The following is an 18,682-nucleotide window of genomic DNA, read 5'->3' as shown; positions in this document are numbered from 1 at the left end:
CCTTTTTGGCGGCGTTCTGAGGGGGGGGCGCGATGCCCCCGGCCCAGGACACACCCCCGAGGGGTGGGGGGAGCCGGGGGTGACCGGAGGGGCTGGAGGGACCGGAGGGGCCGGGGATGACCGGAGGGCACCGGGGGTGACCGGGGGTGACCGGGGGTGACCGGGGGTGACCGAGGGGCAGCCGGCGCCCCCCGAGCGCCTCCCCGGGGATGCCGGGGGGCCCCGGGAGAGCCCGGGCTGGGCAGGTTTCCTTATCCGGGGCTCGGCGTGGCCCTCGCCATTGGCCCGCGCTGTCACATGGAGCCAACTTTGTTCACTTGACAGTAAGTAGGAGGGCTCGGCCAAACAGGAAAAGCACCGAAGGGGAGGCGGGGGGGGGGGGGGCGGGCGGGTGGGTGGGGGGCGCACGAATAAATTTTAAGCGGAGAAAGAGACAGAGGGGAGAGAGGCATACACACACATATATATATATATATATATACAGATAGACATACACAGATATAATTGTTCTCCTTCCCCCCCGCGCTCCCGCGCGCACAAACCCCCAAGAAATTAATGGCCATGAGCTCCTTCCTGATCAACTCCAACTACGTGGACCCCAAGTTCCCACCCTGCGAGGAATATTCCCACAGCGATTACCTTCCCAGCCACTCGCCGGAGTACTACCAGAGGCACCGGGAGGCTCCGTTCCACCATGAGGCGATGTACGGGCCCGGGGCTCGGGCCGCCTGCGCCGAGCAGCCCTACGCGCCGTGCCCGGGCTCCGCGCAGCCCCGCGGAGGAGGAGGAGGAGGAGGCGCCGCCGCCGAGCCGCGGCCGCGCAGCCCCAGCCCGCCCCCCGCCTGCAGCAGCCGCGGCCCCGCCGAGCCCGTGCTTTACCCCTGGATGAAAAAAGTCCACGTAAGCTCGGGTGAGTGAGTGCGGGGAGGAAAAAAAGGGGAAAAAGGGGGCTTCGCGCTTTATAGTTGGAGTAGCACCTCGCGGGCCCGCGGAAAAAGCTGGTGCGGCGCTTGTAAAAGGAGCGCCCGCCCGGCGGAGATTTACGAGCGCCGCTTTGCAGAGCGCTATAATTACATCCTCCATAAATTTTTATTGCTCTGCTTGGCCATGTGCCTTTGAAGTCTCTGTTACCATCCTCCTCCAGTTTCTTCCAGGCTACTTTGCTTTTTTTTTTTTTTTTTTTACTTTTTTTTTCCCCCCTTTTTTTTCTTTTTTTATGGCTGTTGAATCTTCCTAAGTGAAGTTTTATGTTTTGGTAATTTGTATTTAAGTGGCGGATTGAGTAAAGTTTTACTGTTTTCCCCTCCCCTGCCCTCTTTTCTTTTTTTTTCTTTTTTCCCTCAGGTTTTTTTTCCCCCTCCCTTTTCTTTCCTCCCTTTTTTATTCTCCTTTTTTTTCCCCTCTACTCCTTTTTTCCCCCTTTTTTTTCCCCTTTTTTTATTTATTTTTTTTTTTCAAGGGAGGCATTTCCCAGCCCGCACTCGCCCCTTTCCCAGCGCGCAGGGGGAACTTTTGGGGATAATTCCGCGCTGCTCCGGCAGAGCTGCGAGCGCACAAATGCGAATTTCCAATTTCCACCCTGGCAGGGCACGGGAATCGCGTCTGGGGAAAAGCTCCAGTCAGGAATCCGCGTCCACCAAGAGGTGCAGATTCGCTCCTCGGCTCTGGGGGCATTTTTAGAACCATTCCCTTTTTATTTATGTGTTTTTTAAACCAAATCCCCCCTTACAAAGAATCTGTGACGCGCTTTTTTTTTTTTTTTGTGATTTTTTTTTGAGGGGAAAAGACCCCTTTAAAGGAACAGCTGGTAATTGTGCTTTTCTTATTTTTCCTCCTTTTCTATTTATTTTCCCCTTATATTTCCCCCTTTTCTCTGTGTGTTTTCCCTTCTTTTTTTTCTTTCCTGTTATATTTTCCCCTTGTTTTTTTCCCTTTTTTGTGCGTGTTTTCACATCTTTTTTCCCTTTCTTTTATGTGTTTTCACATTTTCTCTCTTTTTTTTTCATGTTTTCCCATCTTTCCCCCTCCCCTTTTTTGTGTGTTTTAACATGTCCTCCCTTTTCTTTTCCTCATGTTTTCACATTACCCCCCCAATTCTTTTGTATTTCCAAATGTTTCCCCCTTTATTTGTGTATTTCCACTTTTTCCCCCTATTTTTTTTATATTTCCCCCTTTTTAATATTTTCACATTCCCTCCTTTTTCTTTTTGTATTTAAACATATTTTCCCCCCATTTCTCTATATTTTCACATCCCCTCCATTTTTCTGTATTTCCCCACCATTTTTTGTATTTTCACTTATCCCCCCCCCCATTTTTCTGTCTTTTCACATCCCCTCTCCATTTTTCTATATTTACCCCCCATTTTTCTATATTTTCACATCCCCCCTCCATTTTTCTATACTTTCCCCCCATTTTTTGTATTTTCACATATTCCCCCCCCATTTTTCTATATTTCCTCATATTTCCTCATATTTCCCCCTCATTTTTCTATATTTTCACATCTCCTCCATTTTTCTATACTTTCCCCCCATTTTTCTATATTTCCTCATATTTCCCCCTCATTTTTCTATATTTTCACATCTCCTCCATTTTTCTATACTTTCCCCCCATTTTTCCATATTTTCACATATTCCCCCCCCCCAATTTTTAAAATATTTCCACATATTTCCCTCCTGGTTATTTTTTTTATATTTTCCCATATTTCCACTTTTATTTTTTTAATATTTTCACATCTTTCCCCCCCCTTTTTTTTATGCATTTCAATATATCCCCCCCCATTTTCTATATTTTCACATCGCCTCATTTTTTAACACTTTCGCGTATCCGCCCCCATTTTTTTTTTTTTTTAATTTTTTTTTTTTTACTATTCTCACACCTTTTTCCCCCCTTTTTTTTCCCCCCGTGTCGCGGCAGTGAGCCCCGGTTTGTGCGGCGGGGAGGCGAAGCGCTCGCGCACGGCCTACACGCGGCAGCAGGTGCTGGAGCTGGAGAAGGAGTTCCACTACAACCGGTACCTGACGCGGCGCCGGCGCCTGGAGATCGCGCATGCCCTGAGCCTCAGCGAGCGCCAGATCAAGATCTGGTTCCAGAACCGCCGCATGAAGTGGAAAAAGGATCACAAACTGCCCAACACCAAGGTCAGGTCCGGCTCCTCCTCCTCCTCCTCTTCCTCCAGCGCCCTGCAGGCCCCGCAGGGAGGATCCCAAACGCAGATCCCACAGGGAGGAGGAGGAGGAGGCCAAACGCAAATCCCACAAGGAGGATCCCAAAGGCAGATCCCACAAGGAGGAGCCCAAAGCCAGATCCTACAGGGAGGAGGAGGAGCCCAAAGGCAGATCCCACAAGGAGGAGGATCCCAAACCCAGATCCAACAAGGATCCCAAAGGCAGATCCCTCAAGGAGGATCCCAAATGCAGATCCCACAAGGAGGAGGAGGATCCCAAAGGCAGATCCCACAAGGAGGAGGAGCCCAAAGCCACATCGCTCAAGGAGGATCCCAAAGCCAGATCCAACAAGGATCCCAAAGGCAGATCCCTCAAGGAGGATCCCAGATGCAGATCCCACAAGGAGGAGGATCCCAAAGCCAGATCCTACAGGGAGGATCCCAAAGCCAGATCCAACAAGGATCCCAAAGGCAGATCCCACAAGGAGGATCCCAGGGTCTCATCCCTCAAGGAGGAGGACCCCACATGCAGATCCCACAAGGAGGAGGATCCCAAAGCCAGATCCAACAAGGATCCCAAAGGCAGATCCCTCAAGGAGGATCCCAGGGTCTCATCCCTCAAGGAGGAGGACCCCACCTGCAGATGCCACAAGGAGGAGGATCCCAAACCCAGATCCAGCAAGGATCCCAAACCCGATCCCACGGACCGGCTGTCGCCCTATAACCGCCCCCATGGATGCGTGTGCGTGTTTGGGGTGTGAGCTCGCGCGAGTGCAGGAAGGGAAATGTGATCGTTTTAATTTTTATCATTATTTTAATTATTATTTGAACCGTGGGGAGAGGCAGGGGTGCTCTTTGTTACCCAACACCGAGATCGGGTCAGCTCCTCCTCCAGATCCCTGCAGATCACACCGGGAGGATCCCAAAGGCAGATCCTACAGGGAGGATCCCAAAGTTACTTCCCACAAGGAAGAGGATCTCAAACACAGATCCCACAGGGAGGGTCCCATAGGTGGATCCTACAGGGAGGATCCCAAACTCAGATCCCACAAGGAGGAGGATCCCAATCACAGATCCCACAAGAAGGAGGATCATCTCCAACACAGATCCCACAGGGAGGATCCCAAAGGCAGATACTACAGGGAGGATCCCATACTCAAATCCCACAAGGAGGAGGATCCCAATCACAGATCCCACAAGAAGGAGGATCATCTCAAACACAGATCCTACAAGGAGGATCCCATAGGCGGATCCTACAGGGAGGATCCCAAAGGCAGATCCCACAAGGAGAAGGATCCCAAAGGCAGATCCCACAAGGAGAAGGATCCCAAATTCCAGTACCTCAAGGAGGAGGATCCCAAAGGCAGATCCCTCAAGGAGGATCCCAAACCCGATCCCACAGACCGGCCGCCGCCCCATAACCACCCCCATGGATGTGTGTGCTTGTTTGGGGTGTGAACGAACTCGTGTGAGTGCAGGAAGGGAAATGTGATCGTTTTAATTTTTATCATTATTTAATGATTGTTTGATCCAGGGTTAAAGGTCAGGCTGCTCTTCATGACCCAACACCGAGGTCGGGTCAGCTCCTCCTGCTGATCCCTGCGGATCCCAAAGAGAGGATCCCAAAGGCAGATCCTACAGGGAGGATCCCAAAGGCAGATCCTACAGGGAGGATCCCAAAGGCAGACCCTACAAGGAGGAGGAACCCAAAGCCACATCCCTCAAGGAGGATCCCAAAGTCAGATCCCTTGAGGAAGATCCCAAAGTTACATCCCACAAGGAAGAGGATCCTGAAAGCAGATCCCTCAGGGAGGAGGGTCACAAACTCAAATCCCACAAGGAGGGTCCCAAAGACAGATCCCACAAGGAGGAGGATCCCAAATGTAGATCCCTCAAGGAGGATCCCAAACCCAGATCCCACAAGGAGGAGGATCCCAAAGTTGCATCCCACAAGGAGGATCCCAACACCACATCCCTCAAGGAGGAGGATCCCCAATGCCGGTCCCGCAAGGAGGAACCCAAAGCCAGATCCTACAGGGAGGATCCCAGACTCAAATCCCACAAAGAGGAGGATCCCAAACTCAAATACCTCAAGGATGATCACAAAGGCAGATCCCACAAGGAGGAGGATCCAAAACTCAACAGGGAGGAGGATCCCAAGGGCAGATCCCTCAAAGAGGATCCCAAAGACCGATCCCTCAAGGAGGATCCCAACCATAGATCCTACAAGGAGGAGGATCCCAAATTCAAATCCCACCAGGAGGATCCCAAACCCAGATCCCACCAGGAGGAAGATGCCAAAGTTGCATCCCACAAGGAGGAGGATCCCAAACTCAAATACCTCAAGGATGATCCCAAAGGCAGATCCCTCAAAGAGGAGGATCCCAAACTCAACAAGGAGAAGGATCCCAAAGTTACATCCCACAAGGAGGAGGATCCCAAACCCAGATCCCACACACAGGAGGATCCCAAAGGCCGATCCCACCAGGAGGATCCCAAACCCAGATCCCACACACAGGACGATCCCAAAGGCCGATCCCACCAGGAGGATCCCAAACCCGATCCCACCAGGAGGACCCCAAAGGCCGATCCCACCAGGAGGATCCCAAACCCGATCCCACCAGGAGGATCCCAAACCCGATCCCACACAGAGGAGGATCCCAAACCCGATCCCACCAGGAGGATCCCAAACCCGATCCCACACAGAGGAGGATCCCAAAGGCCGATCCCACCAGGAGGATCCCAAACCCGATCCCGCAGAAGGGCCGCTGCCCCATAACCGCCCCCATGGATGCGTGTGCGTGCTTGGGGTGTGAACTTGCGCGAGTGCAGAGCGGGAAACGCGATCATTTTAATTTTTATCATTTTTTTACACTGATCTGAACAGCAGGGACTGACAGGGTGCTCATTATTTATGGCCAATAATTTTAATTTTAATTTTTATTTCAACCATGGGGACAGGCGGGTGCTGGTTATTCCCACCAATAATTTGAATTTTGATCATTTTGACACTGATTTTAACCACGGGGACAAGCGGGTGGTGGTTATTCTTACCACTAATTTGAGTTTTATCATTTTTAACACTGAGTTGACCCCTGGGGAAGGTCGGGTGCTGGTTATTCCCACCAATAATTTGAATTTTGATAATGTTTATGCCATTTGACCCACTGGGAGTGCTGGGTGCTGGTTATTCCACACAATAATTTGAGTTTTGATCATTTTTGTGCCATTTGAACCACAGGGAATGGCAGGTGCTCGTTATTCCCAGCAATAATTTGAGTTTTATCATTTTTATGCCAATTTGACCCATAGGGACAGGCGAGTGCTGGTTATTCCCAGCAATAATTTGAGTTTTGATCATTTTTTAAATTTTAACCACAGGGACGGGTGGGTGTTGGTTATTCCCACCAATAATTCGAATTTTGCTCATTTTTACGCCATTTGACCCACGGGGAGTGGTGGGTGTTGGTTATTCCCACCAATAATTTGAAATTTGAACATTTTAACATGAATGTAACTGTGTGGACAGGTGGGTGTTGGTTATTCCCACCAATAATTTGAAATTTGAACATTTTAACATGAATGTAACTGTGTGGACAGGCGGGTGTTGGTTATTCCCACCAATAATTTGAATTTTGATCATTTTAACATGAATTTAACTTTGTGGACAGGCGGGTGTTGGTTATTCCCAGCAATAATTTGAGTTTTATCATTTTTATGCCAATTTGACCCACAGGGACAGGCGGGTGTTGGTTATTCCCACCAATAATTTGAGTTTTATCATTTTTATGCCAATTTGACCCACAGGGACAGGCGGGTGTTGGTTATTCCCACCAATAATTTGAATTTTGCCCATTTTTACCCCGATTCGAAGCGCGGGGCCGGCTCAGCTGAGCACAAAGCCGGGGCTGCCGGGGAAGGGGAGGCTGGAGCAGGATTTTTTTTTGGGGATTTGCCTGAGATGGATCCTTGTTTCATCTTTAATCACGCCGAGCTCGGCCCCATTTGTCATGTTTACTCTCCCGTACAAAGGATGGACCTTATGTCTGCTATTACCCCGACAGCAGCGCCCGCTTTAATAAATGAGCCTCGGCTCCTTCCCCACAACTGCATTTTCTACACCACCCCCTTTTTGGCCTTTTTTTTTTCTCCTTTTTTTCCTTTTTTTTCTCCTTTTTTTTCCTTTTTTTCTCCTTTTTTTCCTTTTTTTTTCCCCCTCATTTTCCTTTTTTTTTTGTGCCCTCTTTTTCCCCCTTGAAATATTCTTTTTTTCATTTTATCTTCTTTTTCGCCCCCTTTTATTCTTTTCTTTTCATGGTTTGTTTTCTTTTCTTTCTCTCTTTTTCCCCCTTTTCCCCGTCTTCATGAAAATATTTTTGTCCATTTTTCCCTTTATTTTTTTCTTTTTCCCCTTTATTTTTCTTTGGGTTGTATTTTTGTTTCTTTTCTTTTTCCCCTTTTAAAAAGTTTTCTTTATCAATTTTCTTCCCCCCTCCTTCTTCCCCTCTTCTCTTTCCCCCTTTTTTCCCCTTTTTTAAATTCCTTTCCTTTCTCCATATTTTTCCCATTTTCCCCTTCATTTTCCCTTTGTTTTTCTTTGTTTTTCTTTCTTTATTTTCCCTTTTCTCCCTTTTTTCCATTTTCTTTATCAATTTTCTCCCCCCTCCTCTCTTTCTTCCCAACCCCGAAGTTTCTGCCCCGTTGTCCCAAAGAGATGAAACTGGAGACACAAAAAAACCAAAAAAACCCCAAAAACTCAACAAAAACCCCCAAAATCTTCTCCGGGGAGTTGAGAACTTTGTGATATCAGCAAGAAAAAAAAATTTAAAAATGAGAGTTGGGTCAAGGAGGTGTTGGACAAAGAAATGAAGCGAATGGAGTGGGATCAAACCCTTTTTTTTGGATTTTTTTGGGGTTTTTTGAACCCCAGCAGGTTCATTGTGAGTGAGGGGGGGTGGGGAGGGAACTGGGATGAACTGGGATGAACTGGGATGAACTGGGAGCGCCCCAAAGCTCCTCCCTGCCCCGCTTTGGGGCTGAAAATGTGAATTTCGGGCCTGGGGAGGGGCGGCCCCGACCCCTCTGTCCCCTTTGTCCTCGGGGGTGTCCGGATTTACCCGGAAATCCCCAAAAACCCCCCAAAACCGCAGCTCAGAAATAAATTCTGATCCCAAACCTGCCCCTGCGTGGTTCTTGCGGGGGGTGAGGCCGGACTGGGGTTATTTACGGGGTGGAAAAATAAATATATTTATCTCGAGCCGCGAACAATCGGTTTGTTTGTAATTTTGACGATTTTTTTTTTTCTGCGTTTTTTGTGTTGTCAGCGGCGCAGCCCGCAGCCCCCTAATGAAAACAAAAGATGTTTGAGCAGCTCTAAGTAGCGCTAAGCCCCAGATATGATGATTTATTTGTTCAAAGCGCAGATTAATTCTCTTTTTCCGCGCCCCAGCCCGAACGCGGCCGCTCATTAACGCTTTGCTGCCTCCGATTTCTCCTGAGATCTTTTGGCTTTTATTTATTTCTATTTTTTTTAAATTTTTTTGTTGTTGTTGTTGTTTGAAATCCCTCCTTCTCCGGGGTAGTTAATGCATTAATGAGTCCAATTTGGGCCCAGATGTTCGGGGGGTTCTGGGTGGGTTTGGGGTGCACAAAAGGAGCCGCTCCTGCCATAGCTCAGGGCCTGACAAGCAAATAGATAATCAAGAAGACAAATGGCTCCTTTTGTCAGCCGCAGCTCTTGTATTAATTTTCATTTTCTTTTTTTTCGGGTACGAAAGGATCGAGAGAGGAAAAAAAAAAAAAAACCCACAAAAAAAAAAAAATTTATTGTCCTCCAAGGGGGTGGAGGCAGCTCAGGGAAAGGGCTGAAATAATGATGGTAATAGGAATAAAAACGTGTTAGATATAGATTTAAGTATAAATATATCTGTAAGGGTGGGTGTAAGTGCAGCGATAAGTAGAGGTATAAATATAAAGTGTAAATATAAATGGAGAGGGCTATAAATAGAAAATGTAGCTATAAATGGATATATAAATGTCCATATATAAATAAAGTGAAATTATAAATATAAATAGAATGAAATTTAAAAGTAAAAATAAAATAAAATAAAAATAAAATAATAAAAATAATGATGATAATAAAAAATAATATAAATAATTATAGTAATAATAGTAATAATAGCAATAATAGCAATACTAGTAATAATAGTAATAATAGTAATACTAGTAATAATAGTAATAATAGTAATAATAATAATTTTTAAAGGTTTGTTCAATATTCACGGAATCCTCCCAAAAGCCCGATCAGGACCCAAATTCCGGCCCCAGTTTATCCCGAGACAAAGCAGGGCTGGGATATTTCAAATCTCTCCCGGCTGCAGGATCTCACTCGTTTCTCCCCAAAATTCCTCCGCCCCCCGTTCACACAAAACCCTCCCGGGTGATTTTATTATTAAATTTTTCTCTTTTTAATGCTTTAAAATAAATAATATCGCTGCGGTCACATGGTGCGGGCTCTGCTGGGTGTGATGTAAGAAAAAAAGAAAAAAAAAAAATCGGATTTATGGCCGGGTTTTGGTTTAATTCTCGCGGTTTAAGAGGTGGCGACAGCGCAACTCGCACGTTTCTTTATTTTCTTTATTTATTTTCCTGGCAAGGGCTGTATTTTATCCGAGTTCCGCCAGGTTTGGGGCGGTTTGTTTGGTCGCTGCTGCATTTTTATTCCGCTGCTCCTCCCTTTGATCTGCTTGGGAAGAGGGTGCGAGTTTCGAGAGAGGGCTCCTGAGAATGGCCAAAAATGGGTGTTTTAAACCCAAAAAAAAAAAAAAAAGGGGGGAAAAAAAATGAAAAAAGAGCAGCATATGCTGGCAGGAATGCGGGGTCTGTGGGGGCAAATCAAAGCTGGGGAGCGTGAATGGGATGGAAGGGGGAGAAAAGGAGATTTCTATAGGACCCGAAAGTTCACAGCCATTAGGAGCGGACAGAAGGCAAGAAAAATGCGAGAATTATACAGAAAATCATTAATCACTTCTTTTCTTTAAATACTTATCCCTTTTCCCATTGTTATTCAACAGCAAATCTCCGCAGACCGTCTGGCGGCAAAAATCCCCCGGACTCCTGCAAGAAACCTTCGGGGCCACCAATGAGAATTAGAATTAATAATATTAATAATAATAATAACAGAAATATTGCCGGTAATAAAACCCGCGCCCCAGAGGTGAAAGATTCTCTTTTTTTTGGGGAGAAAAGCCAAATTTCGTGCAGCCCCCCCTTCCCCTGTGGGTTCGGAAGGAGCCACCCCGAGCATGAGGGCGATGCAGAAAGGATTTGGGAGCGCAGCAGGTAACGGAGCCGCTCTCGGCTTTGGGGCTTTGGGACCGGGCTCTGACCCAAATCTGGGGGAAATCAGAGAAAAAAAAAGGAGTTTTTAGCCGGTGGAGGTGGAAGGAGAAGCTCCCCGCGAGCGCTCGTGTGGGGTTTTCCCTTTTCCCTCCGTTTTTGGGGCGGGTCTTGGAGGGGTTTGGGGGTTTTTATTTAAATTCCGTCTCGGTTTGGGGCTGGGCGTGGTTGGGGTTTGCTGCGGGAGCTCCGGGTGGAGATTTGGGGTTTATGCTCAAAAATCGGTTTTTTCCCCGTTTTTTCCCCAGTTAAATCTCTCGCGGGACGGTTTGGGGAGGGTTTGGTGCAGCGGCCTCTGAGTGTCCCGGGAAATGCGATTATTCCCGGGTTAAACTGTCCCGGAAAATGAGAATATTCCTGGTTCAAAATGTCCCGGGAAATGTGAATATTCCAGGAATAAACTGTCCCAGGAACTGGGAATATCCCAGTTTAAACTGTCCCGGGAACTGGGACCATTCTGGGCTTAAACTGTCCCAGGAAATGTGAATATTCCCGGGTTTAACTGTTCCATAAACTTGGAATATTCCCAGTTTAAATTGTCCCAGGAACTGGGAATATTCCCGGGTTAAAGTCTTCGAGGAACTGGGAACATTCCCAGCTTAAACTGTCCCAGGAAGTGGGAATATTCCCAATTTTAACTGTCCCAGAAACTGTAAATATTCCCGGTTTAAACTGTCCCAGGAAATTCGAATATTCCCAATTTAAACTGTCCCGGGAACTGGGAGCGTTCCTGGTTAAAACCGTCCCATAAACTCTGAATATTCCGGGTTTAAACTGTCCCAGGAACTCTGAATATTCCCGGTTTAAACTGTCCCAGGAAATTCGATATTCCCAATTAAAACTGTCCCGGGAACTGGGAGCGTTCCTGGTTAAAACCGCCCCAGGAATTCTGAATATTCCGGGTTTAAACTGTCCCATAAACTCTGAACATTCCCAATTTAAACCGTCCCAAAACCTCTGAATATTCCGGGTTTAAACTGTCCCATAAACTCTGAATATTCCCGGTTTAAACCATCCCATAAACTCTGAATATTCCGGGTTTCAACTGTCCCATAAACTCTGAACATTCCCAATTTAAATCGTCCCAAAAACTCTGAATATTCCGGGTTTAAAGTGTCCCATAAACTGAATATTCCGGGTTTAAACTGTCCCATAAACTCTGAATATTCCCAATTTAAACCGTCCCAAAAACTCTGAATATTCCGGGTTTAAACTGTCCCAGGAACTCTGAACATTCCCAATTGAAACTGTCCCAAGAACTCTGAATATTCCGGGTTTAAACTGTCCCATAAACTGAATATTCCGGGTTTAAAACTTCCCAGGAACACCCCCGTTTTAAACCCGTTTTAAACCCGTTTTTAGCCCGTTTTTAGCCCGTTTTAACCCCTTTTTTAGCCCGTTTTAAGCCCGTTTCAAGCCCGTTTCCAGCCCGTTTCCAGCCGGTTCAGGCCGTGCCGGGGCCGTTTCCCGCCGGGTTTTGGCCGTGCCCGCGGATTTCTGTGGGAAATGAGGAAATCGGAGCCGGGGCCGCGCGGCCGGGCCGGGGTCACGCAGAGTTCACTTTTCTGGCCCATTAGCGCGGGTTTTACAGCCCGGGAGTGACCCCGGACCCCTTGACCTGCCCCGGGCCGGACCCCGAGCTCAGCCCCCAGCCCAGCAAAGCCGGGCCTGGGCGGTCAGCGGGGAGGGAGCGAAAAATGGGGGCGAAAAAATCCTAAAATTTGATTTATTTCTGTTTTCTCGCGGTTTGATCGTTCCGGGCCTAACGGGGTTTCTCGCGTGGTTTTGTTGTGTAAAAATGGGATTTTTTTGCGCCTTGTTTTGTGTCGGGAGGGGGGGTTTTGGGGGATGGGAGTGGGGTTGGCCGCATAAATTTTAATTTTTTGGGGGGAAAAATTACAAATGTAAAGCCAGAGGAGCAGAGGAGCTGCGGCCTGGCCTGGTCTGATCTGATTTCAGAAATTCCTTTGTTTGCTGAGTCCCTGTGCTCCCCCTCCTCCTCCTCCTCTTCCTCCTCCTCTTCCTCCTCCTCCTCCTCCTCCCCGGGACCCCCCCGGTCACCCCAAATCCCCCCGGAGCTCTTTGTTATCCCTGCCCAAAAAATGGGCAAAAATAAAAAATAAAAAATCACCTAAAAATCCCCGAACTGGAGGAAAAAAAAAATCCACCCAAAGATGGGAAAATTGGAGCAAAAGAATCCCCTCGAAAATCCCAAAACTGGACCAAAACAAAAAATCCCCTCAAAGATCTTAAAATGAGGCAAAATAATCCCAGCATAGACCCGCCCAAAACTGGAACAAAAAACACCCAAATACCCCCAAAACTGGAGCAAAAAATCCCTCAAAGTTGCCCAAATGAGACAAAATAATCCCATCGAAGACCCCCAAAGTGGAGCAAAAATCCACCCGAAAATCCCCAAATTGAACCAAAAATTCACCCAAAGATCCCGAAATTGGGCTAAAAATCCCCAAACTAGATGAAAAATCCCCCCCAAAATCCCCAAATTAGAGCAAAAATCTACTCAAACACCCCCAGATTCCACCCAAAATCAACCCAAAGATCCCCAAATTGGACCAAAAAATCCCCCCAAAATCCCCAAATTAGAGCACAAATCCACTCAAACACCCCCAGATTCGACCCAGAATCCACCCAAACACCCCCGAACTGGGCCAAACATCCCCAAAATTGTCCCAAAAAATTAAGATGACTTGAGGAAACCTCAGAGCCCATCCCCAGCGGGCAGCAGGGGCTGTGAGGACGCGGTGAAAAATCCCGAAAAATTCAATATATTCTGCACAGTGCGGTGAAAAATCCCGGAAAATTCAATATATTCTGCACAGTGCGGTGAAAAATCCCGGAAAATTCAATGTATTCTGCACAGTGCGGTGAAAAATCCCGAAAAATTCAATATATTCTGCACAGTGCGGTGAAAAATCCCGAAAAATTCAATATATTCTGCCCAGCGCGGCTCTGGGGGGGCTCTGGGGACACGGGGACGGCGTCGCCGAGGGGGTGGCGCTGTCCCGGGCTGGCTCCGCGCCCCCCGAACGGCGCCCGGCGCTTTCCCAGCGCCGCTGACAGATTTATGAGGCGCAATAAGAGCGGCGCGGCCGCGGCCGTAAATCACGGGCGGGATAAACTCATTTCATCCTCACAAAGGCGACGCCTTTTGATCGCGGCACCTCCGAGGGCTCGGCCGCCTTCGCCGGCTTTTGAAGCGAGGGGGTTTGAGAAAAAAGAAACTAAACAAACAAAAAAAAATCGCCAAATTTAAAATAAGGGGTTTTTTCTGCTTTTTTTTTTTGGTTTTTTTTTTTTTTTTGGTATTAAACGGCCCCAAAAATGCCGGGTGGGGGGGGGGGGTTCTGCGCTCCGTTTGTGCCTGCGCTGGATCCGCTCCCTTTTGTTGCTGCTCTTTTCTCTTTTTAAACGAGTCTGCCCGTTATGAGCGAGAAAAAGAGGAGAAAAAGAAGAAAAAGAGGGAAAGAAAAGAAAAATAGAGGGGGGAAAAAAGAAAAATAGGGAAAAAAAAGAAAAATAGGGGAAAAAAAGAAAAAGGGGGGGGAAGAAAAATAGGGGAAAATAAAGAAAAAGAGGGGGAAAATAAGAAAAAGGGGGGAAAAAGAAGAAAAAGAGGAGAAAAAGAAGAAAAAGAGGGAAAGAAAAGAAAAATAGGGGAAAAAAGAAAAAGAGGGGGGAAAGAAGAAAAAGAGGGGGAAAAACAAAAAGAGGGGGAAAAGAAGAAAAAGAGGGGAAATAAAAGAAAAAGGGGGGAAAAAAAGAAAAGCAGAAGTTTTTACGAAGTGAAAGTTGCGGTTTTTTGAATCGTCCCGAAGTTCTCCTGAAATTCCCTCAACCCCGCGGAGTTTCCGCTCTCTGGAGCCCCCCCAGCCCTTTTAAATCGGATTTTTTATCCCTCCCCGCCCCGCACTCCATAAAATCCGCGCAGAAATCATCGAAGGCTGCTGGAAACCGAGCCCGGCTCCCAGCGAGTCCAAAATCCGCTTTTTTCAGCCTTGAAATTCTTCATTTTCCCCTTTAAATTCTCTATTTTCCCCTTAAATTCTTTATTTTCGCCCTTAATTTTCGCTCCCTCCCGGGCTTTACCCCGCAGGGATTTGGGAGCCGGGAATTTGGGGGTGCTCGGAGGGATTTGGGGTTTTTGGGGCTTTCGAGGGTTTCGGGCTCTGCTCGGTGCCAATTTTTGGGGGGATCCCTCCCCTCCCCCGGCTCCTGCTCCTTTCCAGCGCTTCCCTTTGTTGCTCTCTCTGTCTCTTTATTTTTATTTATTTCCCAAGATCCCCGCGCTTGGCAGCTCCTCAGCCTCAAAATTTGATTTTTTTCCCTCTTTTTTTCCCCTCCTCCCTTCTGTAACACAATAAACTCCAGGCCAAATAATAACAGCGGGCAGGCCCGGGAGTCAGGGGGAGCTGCGAGCCCTTTAAAAATAGAAATCAATATTAGAAAATTAATATTAGAAAATAAATATTAGAAATAAATATTAGAAACAAATAATAGAAATAAATATTAGAAACAAATATTAGAAACAAATAATAGAAATAAATATTAGAAAGAAATATTCTCGGCTGCTTTGGGCTCCGGAATGGTTGTGATCAAAATCTCGGCGTGTGCAGAGGGGGGGAAAGAAATTAAAAATCGGGGGGGAAAATTAAAAATAGGGGAAAAAATTATTTAAAATCGGGGGAAAAATTATTAAAAATCGGGAAAAACAATTAAAAATAGGGGAAAATCGGGGTTTTCTCTGGCTGAGCAAAGCCAAACTCCAGGAAGGGTTTAGGGAAGGGTTTGGGGAAATGACCCAAAATCGCGCTGTTTAACAGAGAATCGAGCGGCGCTGGGTTGGAAAGTTCTTTTTCTTTTTTTTTTTTTGAAAAAGCGCTGTTCCGGTGGAAGGTCAGAGTGGTCCTGCGAGTGCGGAACGGAGGGACCCCCTTCCCCCTTCCCCCTCATCACGTGGCTCATTAAATAATTAATGCCGAGCTTGCAGAATAGATATGTATTCGTCAGGAAAATCGCGGCCGCGGTCTCCCCGAGCCTGACGCGAAATCCGAGTGTCCTTTAGAGCGCCGAGAGAGAGAGAGAGGGGGGCGCGAAAAAAAAAAAAAAAAAGAAAAAAATAATAAAAAGGGAGAGAAAGGAGCGAGAGGCGGCGAGATGGGAGCGGAGCCGCGCTAAAAGCGCCGCGCACGCCGAGGGCCGGATCACCGCCGTGAGTAGCGGGCGCTCCCCGCGTGTCCATGGAAATTTATTGTTTGTTATTAATGTTATTGTCGTAAAACGTGACAAATCGCCCCGGCTCCATTTCCTGCCATTCCTCCTTCTACCCGCCGAGGCATTTCATTGATGGTTTTTTTTTTTTTTGGGGAGGTTTTTCTCTCTCTCTCTCTTCGCAACCTCTCCTCTCTCTTTTTTTTTTTTTTTTTAATTTTTTATTTATTTTTTCCCCCCTCTTTTGTTGATTTATGGCAATAAACATGTCAGCGGCGGCGCGGCTGCCGTGGTGCGCGCGTTTGGGACGGGGAGCCGCGTTGTTTATGGCCCGGGCCGAGATCAATCATCGCCGGGGCGCGGGTGATGTGCGAGCGCCGGCGTTGGCGAGCGGGGGTCTCTCCCCTCGCCCCGCTCCCTGGAGCTGATCATTTCGGCCGCTTCACAGTAATAGATCAGCGCTAATATGAAAGCTCCGGAGCTGGGGGTCTTAAATTACGGCGTCTGTGATTGCCAATTAAAGAGAGATTTGTATAAATTCGGGGGGGAGCGGGAACGCCTCGTTTGGCGTGCGAGGCTCGGCAAAGAGCGCGACCTGAAAATCAGAATTACGGCGCCCAGAGCTCATTTTCTCCCCTTTTCCCCCCTCCCCAGCCTTCCCCCGCCGATTTTACCCCGGAATGTTGAATTTACGCGTTGAGAAATGGGAATTCAATGAAATAATTTTATTTTTTAAAATATTAAATACGTTTTTTTAAGCGTCAAAGTGGGGCTGGGAGGGGGCTCTCCCAGAACAATGGGGACAACTCGGGGCGCTGCCGAGGGACCCCAAAAGGGGCGGATTGTCCCCAAAAGCCGGGGGACAGCGAGGGGGATCAGCTCCTTTTTGGGGCATTCCGGAGCTTTTTCGGGATTTTCCCGCAGCTTTTCCAGGGATTTTCCCGGAATTTTTGGGCTCTCGCTCAGGCTGGGATGGAGGGGTTGAGGATCAAAGTTGGACGGAGCGCCCCGAGGGTCGCGATTCCCTTCAGGGCTTCACCTCAGGCAAAGCGCCCAAAAATTGGGGTTAAAATCGGCAAAAACGGGTCGGGAGCTGCTCCCCAAACATCGCCGGGAAAAGCGCCCAAAAATTGGGGTTAAAATCGGTAAAATCCGGTCGGGAGCTGCTCCCTGCTGTCAAACACCGCGGGGAAAGCGCTGGGAAGAGATTTGTGTCGGGAAAAGGGGCAGCGCATCCCCCGCGCATCTCCCGCGCATCCCCCGCGCATCTCCCGCGCATCCCCCGCGCATCCTGTGCTCATCTCCCGCGCATCTCCCGCGCATCCTGTGCTCATCTCCCGCGCATCTCCCGCGCATCCCCCGCGCATCCCGTGCTCATCCCCCGCGCATCTCCCGCGCATCTCCCGCGCATCCCCCGCGCATCTCCCGCGCATCCTGTGTTCATCCCCCGCGCATCCCCCGCGCATCCCGTGCTCATCCCCCGCGCATCTCCCGCGCATCTCCCGCGCATCCCCCGCGCATCTCCCGCGCATCCCCCGCGCACCGCGGGCTCCGAGGCAGCGCCGCCCTCCCCTCCCCTCGCGGGGCTCCCGGGCGGGCGCGTTGAAAGGGCGGGCAGGAAACGGCAGCGCTGGTTTTTATGTTTTCGGGAGGTTTTTTTTTTTTTTTTTTTTAAATATTTTACAAGCTCCGACATGCGAGGAGTCAATAAAAGTGACAGCGGGAGCGGAGATGAAATGTCGGGGTGAGAATTGGGCGTTTTGCTCCCCCCGCGCTCCGCTCGGCGGCCGCGGCTCTTTGGCTCCGTCTGACTCAGGGAAACCTTCACGGATTCCCATGAAATATTCAGGGACATCCAGGGACACAGCTCCGGGTTCATTTTCATTCCTGCCCTCGGTGTTCAGTGCGTGCAGACCCCTCCCCACTCCCCTCTTCTTTATTTTTTATTATTTTGTTGCATTTTTAAAAATAATAATTTTTAATTTTTTTTTTCCTCCTGTGGTTTATTTTTTCCCTAGTGGTTTAACTGATTTTGTTGCATTTAAAAAAATAATAATAATAATTTTTAATTATTAATAATAATTTTTAAAATTTTTTCCCTCTGTGGTTTATTTTTCCCGTAGTGGTTTATCTGATTTTGTTGCTTTTTAAAATATAATAATAATTATTAAATTTTAGGTTTTTTATAATAATTATTAATTTTTTCCCCTCTGGGTTCGGGACTGTGAGAGTGAGAAACGGGCCCAGGAAGGGGGAGCCATCCCGGAGCCCCCCGCCCGTTAAATTGAGGAGGGGGCTCGGTTCAGCCCCGGTGCAGCCCCCCCCCGTTTGTGCCCCCCAATAACCGGGGAGGGGGCGGCCTGGGGGCCCCGGGACCCTGACACGACCCCAGCCCCGATTTGGGGGCTCAGAGCCCCAGGAGAGCCCCGCGGGTCCAGCGGGACCCCCAGAACGGGGGGGACCCCCAGAACCGCGTCAAGAGCCCGAAAATTCAGGGAAAAGCTGGAAAGAGGGAGCCTTGGAGAGACCCCCAACCAGGAGGGACCCCAGACCCAGAATGGGAACCAGAGCCGGGAGGGGACCCCAGACCCAGAGACAGGAAGGGACCCCAGACCCAGAACGGGACCCCGAATCAGGAGGGGACCCCAGACCCAGAATGGGACCGAGAATCGGGAGGAGACCCCAGACCCCGAACCAGGACGAGACCCCAGACCCCGAACAGGGAGGGGACCCCAGACCCATAGACAGGAAGGGACCCCAGACCCAGAATGGGACCGAAAACCGGGAGGAGACCCCAGACTCAAAGACAGGAAAGAGACCCCAGACCCAGAGTCAGGAGCAGACCCTGACTCAGAAAGGGACTGAGAATCGGGAGGAGACCCCAGACCTAAA

General features: G+C 48.4%; 1 protein-coding gene across 1 annotated transcript; it reads left to right on the top strand.

Moving 5' to 3' along the window:
• Positions 1–458: 458 nt before the first annotated feature.
• Positions 459–13,777, top strand: HOXB4 (homeobox B4). Its single transcript, XM_074557347.1, has 4 exons — positions 459–910; positions 2,914–3,445; positions 4,778–5,576; positions 13,721–13,777. Exons 1-4 carry the CDS (start codon positions 556–558, stop codon positions 13,775–13,777), a joined length of 1,743 nt encoding a protein of 580 aa, XP_074413448.1. The 5' UTR covers positions 459–555.
• The last annotated feature ends 4,905 nt before the right edge of the window (positions 13,778–18,682 follow it).

The sequence above is a fragment of the Zonotrichia albicollis genome, chromosome 23 (assembly GCF_047830755.1).
Source record: "Zonotrichia albicollis isolate bZonAlb1 chromosome 23, bZonAlb1.hap1, whole genome shotgun sequence".
NCBI classification, from domain to species: Eukaryota; Metazoa; Chordata; class Aves; order Passeriformes; family Passerellidae; genus Zonotrichia; species Zonotrichia albicollis.
This window is presented reverse-complemented; position numbering and strand designations above follow the sequence as displayed.

What these genes read in the sequence shown, in the direction of transcription:
- HOXB4 (XM_074557347.1), top strand. Translation starts at nt 556, where the DNA reads ATGGCCATGAGCTCCTTCCTGATCAACTCCAACTACGTGGACCCCAAG. An exon ending in AAAAGTCCACGTAAGCTCGG is followed by an intron (nt 911 to 2,913) that starts GTGAGTGAGTGC and finishes GTGTCGCGGCAG; the next exon opens with TGAGCCCCGGTTTGTGCGGC. An exon ending in GGAGGAGGAGGATCCCAAAG is followed by an intron (nt 3,446 to 4,777) that starts GCAGATCCCACA and finishes CGGATCCCAAAG; the next exon opens with AGAGGATCCCAAAGGCAGAT.